The following is a 9,316-nucleotide window of genomic DNA, read 5'->3' as shown; positions in this document are numbered from 1 at the left end:
TATTGTCACGGTTCTGTCTTAATTCAGGCCCGACCTGGTCGATATGAGCAGAGTATCAACACAAAGTAGCAGATCCAACCTAGAGCAAGCGTTTGGTGTGGCCGAGCAGCTTGGTGTGGCCCGACTGCTGGACCCAGAGGGTGAGTTTCAGCGCCAAACTAATGTCCTCATCCATGTTACGCCATTAGGCATTATTATATTGTCAAAAATAAAGTTTATTGCTTGCACATGTGTAAACTGTATTTAAAAACTATTTATCAGTTATTTATTGTTTACATTTAATTACATTTTTTAAGAATGGATTAAATAAAATTTGAATTTATTTATTTATTTTAAGTGGCAACGTCATCCACCATTCATCCTGCATTCATTGATTGGCTACCCCTGTTGAAAAAACCAGCATATGCTGGTTAGGCATGTTTTGAAGCATGGCTGCTGGTTTGAGCTGGTCGTGAGCTGGTTTAAGATGGTCCTTAGCTGGTCATGTGCAGGTTTAAGATGGTCCTGAGCTGGTCATGAGCTGGATTAAGCTGGTCATGTGCTGGTTTAAGCTGGTCATGTGCTGGTTTAAGATGGGTTTAAGATGGTCCTGAGCAAGGTTGTTCTTAGCTGGTCATGTGCTGGTTTAAGCTGGTCCTGAGCTGGTCATGTGCTGGTTTAAGCTGGTCCTGAGCTGGTCACGTGCTGGTTTAAGCTGGTCATGTGCTGGTTTAAGCTGGTCCTGAGCTGGTCATGTGCTGGTTTAAACTGGTCCTGAGCTGGTCATGTGCAGGTTTAAGCTGGTCCTGAGCTGGTCATGAGCTGGATTAAGCTGGTCATGTGCTGGTTTAAGCTGGTCCTGAGCTGGTCATTTGCTGGTTTAAGCTTGTCATGTGTTGCTCATGAGCTGGTTTAAGCTGGTCATGTGCTGGTTTAAGATGGTCCTTAGCTGGTCATGTGCTGGTTTAAGCTTGTCAAGTGCTGGTCATGTGCTGGTTTAAGCTGGTCCTGAGCTGGTCATGTGCTGGTTTAAGATGGTCCTTAGCTGGTCATGTGCTGGTTTAAGCTTGTGATGTGCTGGTTTAAGATGTTCCTTAGCTGGTCATGTGCTGGTTTAAGCTTGTCAAGTGCTGGTCATGTGCTGGTTTAAGCTGGTCCTGAGCTGGTCATGTGCTGGTTTAAGATGATCCTTATCTGGTCATGTGCTGGTTTAAGCTTGTCATGTGCTGGTTTAAGATGTTCCTTAGCTGGTCATGTGCTGGTTTAAGATGATCCTTATCTGGTCATGGATGGTCCTTAGCTGGTCATGTGCTGGTTTAAGATGGTCCTTAGCTGGTCATGTGCTGGTTTACGCTTGTCATGTGCTGGTTTAAGATGGTCCTTAGCTGGTCATGTGCTGGTTTAAGCTGGTCCTGAGCTGGACATGAGCTGGTTTAAGATGGTCCTTAGCTGGTCATGTGCTGGTTTAAGCTGGTCCTGAGCTGGTCATGTGCTGGTTTAAGCTTGTCATGTGCTAGTCATGAGCTGGTTTAAGCTGGTCATGTGCTGGTTTAAGATGGTCCTTAGCTGGTCATGTGCTGGTTTAAGCTGGTCCTGAGCTGATCATGTGCTGGTTTAAGATGGTCCTTAGCTGGTGATGTGCTGGTCCTAAGCTGGTCCTGAGCTGGAGCTAGTTGCTTAGGACCAGCTTAAACCAGCAGCCATGCTTGAAAACATACCTAACCAGCATATGCTAGTTTTTTCAACAGGTACCTCAGCTGCCCATACTCTTCTTTACTTTTGGACGCCCTTTCATTTTTTCACCTCTGCTCTACTTTGTTCCAAATGTCATTAGAAAACAAATTCATCATCATTATGCCACCTTTTTCTCATTAAAAACAATTAGGTTACCACCAACCATTTCACAGAAATGACACCATTGAGTGCCTTTGTTTCTTTTGGTGATGTGCGAGACTCTTGAGATGTGATTGTTGTCTCAGAGTGAGAATGAGCTGCTAGTTAACACAACTCTACTAAATGTCTGAAGTGAGCTGTCATTGATTCAGCTTTGACGTGTTGTTTTCTGGTGCAGCACAACTGGTTCATCCATACAGGGAGTCACCAGAGCTGCAGTTTGAATGTCAGATATTTCGCCCTGCAGTTTCACAGTATTTCATGGTCATTTGTAAAACAACACTGGGATCTAAGAATACTATTCAATGCCCAACACTATCCTCAGCAGACTAAACAGTGAATTCAACACTTAATAAAACTGTTAACTGTCTGTGATGGATTTTTCCTAGAGGAAATGCTACAGGAAGTATTATTTGTTGTAAAACTGTTCAATGTGTTATACATTTGCATTCTAACTAATCAAATGTTTGTCCATTCGAGCAGATGTGGACGTGTCATCTCCTGATGAGAAGTCTGTTATTACTTACGTATCAACGTTATACGACGTCTTCCCGAAAGTACCGGAGGGTATGGAGGGCATCAGTGCAAATGTAAGTACAATCACATTTAGCTATAATATCACTAACTCTGTGAAAAAGAAGTACACTTTAGCATAGTTTTAAAAAGAGTATTGTTACGGAAAAATATACTGAAGTGCACACTGAATGTAATGTTTTCAGACTTAGTTTAAACTAATATTAAATGCAATTAGCTGACCTTCAGAGTTATTTTTTTAACCATGCATCTGTACAACTTTATATGTACTTTCATAATTACTGCCAAATGACCTGACTAGCATGACAATGGTAAACAAAAAAATATTGATAAACTAAAATACACTGTCATCTTTATTCTGAAATGTGTCATGTATTTAAAAACATTTGTCATTTGTAATGAAGTTACAATTTAGTACATTTAAAATGTAATATTGAATAACACACTGTTATAATTATAATATTAAAATAATAATAAAAGTGCTTTGCACGTGCTTTAGCATGTTAGTCAAAACATTAAGGTAAGTGTACTTTAACACAAAAACCAATGTACTTTAAATTAAACCTCAATTTGACATTTTGAGGTCAAAAAACAAGTGCACTTTCTGAAATTGTACTTAAGACTTGAAATTGTGCTCTCTTTAAGTTCACTCAAGTGGCTTTTTACTAGATTAATATTATATTATCTGCAAGTACACAACAAATGCATATGTAATACAATTAAGCACACTTTTTCACAAGTGTTGCACTGAAAACAGTGCAAATACAAATCACTTAAAGGGATCTTCTGTGTTAAATGTGAGCTCTAGTAAAGCATGTCTAGTTATTTTCCGCTGTCTGTGACTGAAACACAAAAATACTCTGATTTCAGCCGTGACTCTTCTCTGAGGATACTCAGGCTGATACTACATAAACATCTCAAGGATGATATTAGCTACCTGCATGCTGTAGTCAGGTTTTAGCTGGGTGGGCTGGAGAATTTGCTTGGTCTATGCAAATAAACGTTGTGTCTACATTTTCACGTTACATAAGCATTCCGTGTTTCTTGGAAGAGTCGGAGGCTTGTTATGCAGGAAATTAAATGATTTAGAAGCTCCTTTGGAATCATTCCCAGAACATTGGATAATTCTGCTTGAGGAAGAGTATGAAGCGTGTATGCTGGTTTCCATTTAAGACACATTGACACAGCATGCTTGCAATTCTTGAATAAATGAATACGATATGAAGAAAGCCAAGAAGTGACACGTCCTATAAATGTATCCCATATTGTTGGAATCATGTCTGTGTTTAAATTTTTCTTAGAATTAAAGTGAAACATATAGATCTTAACCAAAAGTTGATGTTCCTGAAACAGGATGTGGACATTAAATGGGTTGAATACCAGAACATGTTGAAGTACCTCAGCCAGTGGATCAAACACAATGTGACTGTTATGTCAGACAGAAATTTCCCCAGCAATCCTGTGGAACTTAAGGTGAGATGCCTCACACTTTCGTATTGCTGTTAAGAATGCAAGTTCATATTACTCGGTGGGATTCCTGAATGGCTAGTTGATTTTTTTCATGCAATTATGTAAATAATGTAAATATTTTTTTAAACATATAAAATAAATCCATAAACCAGACCATATATTTATGCAAAACATAATGTTCTTTTTTTATTATTTGGAAGTAAGAAATATGGCCCAGACAGTAGCTTGTACAATTAGTGCACATGCAGGGTTTGGAGAGACATGAGGGGTGCTTTGAGGTTAATTATTCCTGGACCAGTTTTACATTCTGATTTATGAAAGGGCAGATATATCTTAAGTAATGATTTGTCAAATATCAGACATTTACAGATGTGCTTTTTCAGCGATCGGCAGCTGCTGAGACTCTCTGATAATCGCTAACTTTAAGCAGTGCTTAGTCTATTGGAGCCTGAGGCAGATTAGCAGTACTGGCTCAGAGGATTTCCATGGCAAATATGTAGCGTCCCACTCGAGAAAACTATTAAAGCCTCTTTAAAGACCTGAAGAGCAGCTCCATCTTTCTCTATGAGCAGAAGCACAGAGTGCAGGTGTTCTGCGCTCATAACTCCAGTGGCTATGTTGTCTTTTTCTCTGTCTGATGGAGAGAAATCTCTTTTTTTTGGTCAGAACTAACCCTTTTGAACTTTACAGGCACTTTATACGCAGTATCTACAGTTTAAAGAGAATGAAATACCACTGAAAGAAAATGAAAAGGCCAAAATCAAGCATCTCTACAGAATGCTAGAGGTTTGTATCTTTCGTTTCTTTTTTTGATCGTTCATATTTTTTTACCTGTACGTGACACGTGTAGGGGTGTCTTAATTTCTGCTGTATGTTGGGATGCAGGTGTGGATAGAGTTCGGTCGCATCCAGCTCCCTCAAGGGTACCATCCTAATGACGTGGAGAAGGAATGGGGCAAGCTGATCGTGGCCATGCTGGAGAGAGAGAAGAGCCTGAGGCCTGAAGTGGACAGGTATGAGATGATTTACACACGCTATATATCTCTCCATCGCTATTTCTTAATGAAAGAATATGGGTGAGGAATTCACTTGACATTTACATTCTTAATATTTTTTGTTATATCAAGCTAGCAACAATACAACATTTACAATTTTGAGGTTTTAGAGCTAGAATGTTTTTAGAAAGGCACTATTTCTTCATTTATAAAGGTCAACTCAACTCTTGTAATGTTGCACATATATATATATATATATATATATATATATATATATGGCGGGGGTGCAGAACTCAATTCCTGGAGGGTCGCAGCCCTGCAGAGTTTAGTTCCAAGTTGTGCACCCCTGATATATGGGATATTTATAATATTTTTGCTATTATTAATTCGGTTTTGAATTATTAATGATGTTTCCTCGAATCTTTAGAAAGTCCTTATATTAGTTTTACAATCATTCCTTGTCTTGTCACGTGTGGCATTAAGAAATAGAAGAGCATGAGGGCATTATGGTGTTTGAGGTGTTTTTAAAATTCAGTTGCAAAAACGTAAAGAAGAAGTTTAAACCGCAGTGATTTGATTAAAAGTGTTTTTCACTTAAAAATGTCTGCTAAAGTACTTCTGCATATCTCAGCCAAATGTACAGTGACACATTATATAAGGAATATAAGGATATAAGGAATCAAAGTTGCCGTGTTAGCTCCTGCTGCTAGATATTTTGTTTCTCCTTTGACGGCAGTTGCAAAATTTGCTGTATATTCTGATAAAATAAAATGATGTCTTCAAGCAATATGTATAATACCAATATATAGTATTTTTTAGTTTAGTAGGTGTTTTATCAGTGGAAAGTTCTTAAAAGAGGTTCTTATTTATGGAGGGTTCTTGAAAGAGTGAAATTAGCTTAAAAAAGAAATCTGGTCAGCCCTGCACCAGCCAAGCAACTGCCATTGAGATGAACATGAATGCTATTGATGGCTTACTCTGTGGAGCAGCTGGTTATATACCGCTCTCCTGAAAAGTGTAAACCCTGCACTGCTGTCAAAACACTGCTTTGTTTGTTTGAGCATCCCGACCAATTCAATATAGCAACCGATGGGGCTCAACAAATGGTGCGAGTTTGGTGGCGGGATATCTGCTCAATATATATCTGATATCTGATCAGTTGGAGATGAGGAAGTGTTCTGTAAATCTAAGAACAGTCATTGGACTCAACTATTGTGTCAGTCATTTATAAATCCATTCTTATGTAAATGGTCAAATAATGCATTGAAATGACTGTTTTGTATGTACAATTTGCACTGAAATTAGTTCTGTTTATGTTTCATGAATTGGGGCCTTTATGTTCACGAGTTCTGTTTGATGACGCTTGTTCACACATTTTTCTTTCAGTGTCTTAGTAAAAATGCATGTAGGCAATTATTTAGAGTTAAAATCACCCTTCTATGCATTTCAAATATATTAGATTGATATATAATATTTTTGTTATATTGCCAGCAGAGATTCGTTGTTTCCTGGGCAGAAATGACTGTCACACCTGTGCAGTTCGCAGTTGTGTTACTCATAATGTTTAGGTGAAAACATGGCGTTGGAAATTACCTGGAAATATACGGAAATCACTCATGCTTTTGATATTTATTAACAGTTTGTACACATGATTGTATGTGACCCTGGACCACAAAACCAGTCATAGGGGTCAATTTTTTGAAATTGAGATTTATACATTATCTGAAAGCTGAATAAATAAGCTTTCCATTGATGTATGGTTTGTTAGGATAGGACAATATTTGAAAATCTGGAATCTGAGGGTGCAAAAAAATCTAAATATTGAGAAAATCACCTTTAAAGTTGTCCAGATGAAGTTCTTAGCAATGCATATTACTAATCAAAAATGAAGTTTTGATATATTTATGGTAGGACATTTACAAAATATCTTCACGGAACATGATCTTTACTTAATATCCTAATGATTTTTGGCATAAAAGAAAAATCAATAATTTTGACCCATACAATGTAGTTTTGGCTATTGCTACAAATATACCCCAGCGACTTAAGACTGCTTTTGTGCTCCAGAGTCACATATACTAACGGCACCGCCGTCAATGCTGTGAAACGGTGAAATGGAGAAATGGCTGTTAGGCAGGGAGAGGAATGTGTTGTGTGGTGCGACACACCCCCATCTCTCTCAGCCTAACTGTCTGAACCTGTGCTGGATCATCTGTCTCACATGAAAAGCAACGCTCAGTGTCTTACCTGGGGCTGATGCTGCTGTGGGCTGGCTTTTCTGCGAGCCTATAAATAGCAGGTGTGGTCAGAAGGGCTGTGTGCGTGGGTCCGGGACTCTAGATGGCCGCTGGGCTCTCTGCTGCTGATTGGGGGGTGGTAAACGCTAGTCTGTTATGATGAACAGCAACCTGGTGTACTGCAGTAGCACCTCATCAGTGAGTGACTGCACTCTGACCAGCCTGGGCTCGGCTGAAAACCTGCTCTCCGGAGCACTCGAGCCTCTGTCCAGCACACCGCTTTATCTCAATAGCTGCTCTGTGTATGGACCCAGGTGAGGGAGCCACACATGCTTCAGGGAGGTTGTGGTTTCCTCTGCAAAATTCTGCATGAAACGTGTCCTGATGCTTGATTGGACCTGTCTTTTGTTTTCGTAGACTTGAAATGCTGCAGCAGATTGCAAACAGAGTTCAGCGAGACTGTGTAGCCGGAGAGGACAAATTAGTGTTAGCACGGACAGCTCTGCAGTCGGTGAGTTCCTTACCAATATTTTGTCTTAATTTCCAGTAATGATCAGATTTCATTTTAATTATCAGAAATGTTATTTATTTGATAAGTAAAACGTCATACCATGTAAAGACCTTTTCAGAAAATGTGCATATATACAGTGGGTACGGAAAGTATTCAGACCCCCTTAAATTTTTCACTCTTTGTTATATTGCAGCCATTTGCTAAAATCATTTAAGTTAATTTTTTTTCCTCATTAATGTACACACAGCACCCCATATTGACAGAAAAACACAGAATTGTTGACATTTTTGCAGATTTATTAAAAAAGAAAAACTGAAATATCACATGGTCCTAAGTATTCAGACCCTTTGCTCAGTATTTAGTAGAAGCACCCTTTTGATCTAATACAGCCATGAGTCTTTTTGGGAAAGATGCAACAAGTTTTTCACACCTGGATTTGGGGATCCTCTGCCATTCCTCCTTGCAGATCCTCTCCAGTTCTGTCAGGTTGGATAGTAAACGTTGGTGGACAGCCATTTTTAGGTCTCTCAAGAGATGCTCAATTGGGTTTAAGTCAGGGCCCTGGCTGGGCCATTCAAGAACAGTCACAGAGTTGTTGTGAAGCCACTCCTTCATTATTTTAGCTGTGTGCTTAGGGTCATTGTCTTGTTGGAAGATAAACCTTCGGCCCAGTCTGAGGTCCTGAGCACTCTGGAGAAAGTTTTCGTCCAGGATATCCCTGTACTTGGCCGCATTCATCTTTCCCTCGATTGCAACCAGTCGTCCTGTCCCTGCAGCTGAAAAACACCCCAACAGCATGATGCTGCCACCACCATGCTTCACTGCTGGGACTGTATTGGACAGGTGATGAGCAGTGCCTGCTTTTCTCCACACATACCGCTTAGAATTAAGGCCAAAAAGTTATATCTTGGCCTCATCCGACCAGAGAATCTTATTTCTCACCATCTCACAACCCCATGCGGGCTTTCATGTGTCTTGCACGGAGAGTCTTCCGTCGGGCCACTCTGCCATAAAGCCCCGACTGGTGGAGGGCTGCAGTGATGGTTGACTTTCTACAACTTTCTCCCACCTCCCGACTGCATCTCTGGAGCTCAGCCACAGTGATCTTTGGGTTCTTCTTTACCTCTCTCACCAAGGCTCTTCTCCCCCGATAGCTCAGTTTGGCCAGACGGCCAGCTCTAGGAAGGGTTCTGGTCATCCCAAACGTCTTCCATTTAAGGAATGGAGGCCACTGTGCTCTTGGGAACCTTAAGTGCAGCAGAAATTTTTTTTGTAACCTTGGCCAGATCTGTGCCTTGCCACAATTCTGTCTCTGAGCTCTTCAGGCAGTTCCTTTGACCTCATGATTCTCATTTGCTCTGACATGCACTGTGAGCAGTAAGGTCTTATATAGACAGGTGTGTGGCTTTACTAATCAAGTCCAATCAGTATAATCAAACAAAGCTGGACTCAAATGAAGGTGTAGAACCATCTCAAGGATGATCAGAAGAAATGGACAGCACCCGAGTTAAATATATGAGTGTCACAGCAAAGAGTCTGAATACTTAGGACCATGTGATATTTCAGTTTTTATTTTTTAATAAATCTGCAAAAATGTCAACAATTCTGTGTTTTTCTGTCAATATGGGGTGCTGTGTGTACATTAATGAGGAAAAAAATTAACTTAAATGATTTTAGCAAATGGCTGCAATATAACA

The 9,316-nt window shown here is 39.8% G+C and overlaps 1 protein-coding gene across 1 annotated transcript in view; it reads left to right on the top strand.

The window, feature by feature from the left end:
- The first annotated feature begins 24 nt into the window (after nt 1-24).
- The window catches only part of LOC107565058 (dystonin-like), a 119,118-nt gene continuing 109,826 nt past the window's right edge, over nt 25-9,316 (top strand). The window contains exons 1-6 of the mRNA XM_016250241.1: nt 25-140; nt 2,356-2,462; nt 3,760-3,879; nt 4,567-4,662; nt 4,762-4,889; nt 7,526-7,619. Coding sequence (XP_016105727.1) covers nt 44-140; nt 2,356-2,462; nt 3,760-3,879; nt 4,567-4,662; nt 4,762-4,889; nt 7,526-7,619 — 642 coding nt within the window. The 5' untranslated portion in view covers nt 25-43. The remainder of the gene's footprint in view (nt 141-2,355; nt 2,463-3,759; nt 3,880-4,566; nt 4,663-4,761; nt 4,890-7,525; nt 7,620-9,316) is intronic.

This window comes from Sinocyclocheilus grahami, unplaced genomic scaffold (assembly GCF_001515645.1).
Source record: "Sinocyclocheilus grahami isolate Dianchi unplaced genomic scaffold, SAMN03320097.WGS_v1.1 scaffold978.1, whole genome shotgun sequence".
NCBI lineage: Eukaryota > Metazoa > Chordata > Actinopteri > Cypriniformes > Cyprinidae > Sinocyclocheilus > Sinocyclocheilus grahami.
Note: the sequence above shows the minus strand (reverse complement) of the source record. Positions and strands in the feature narration are given on the sequence as shown.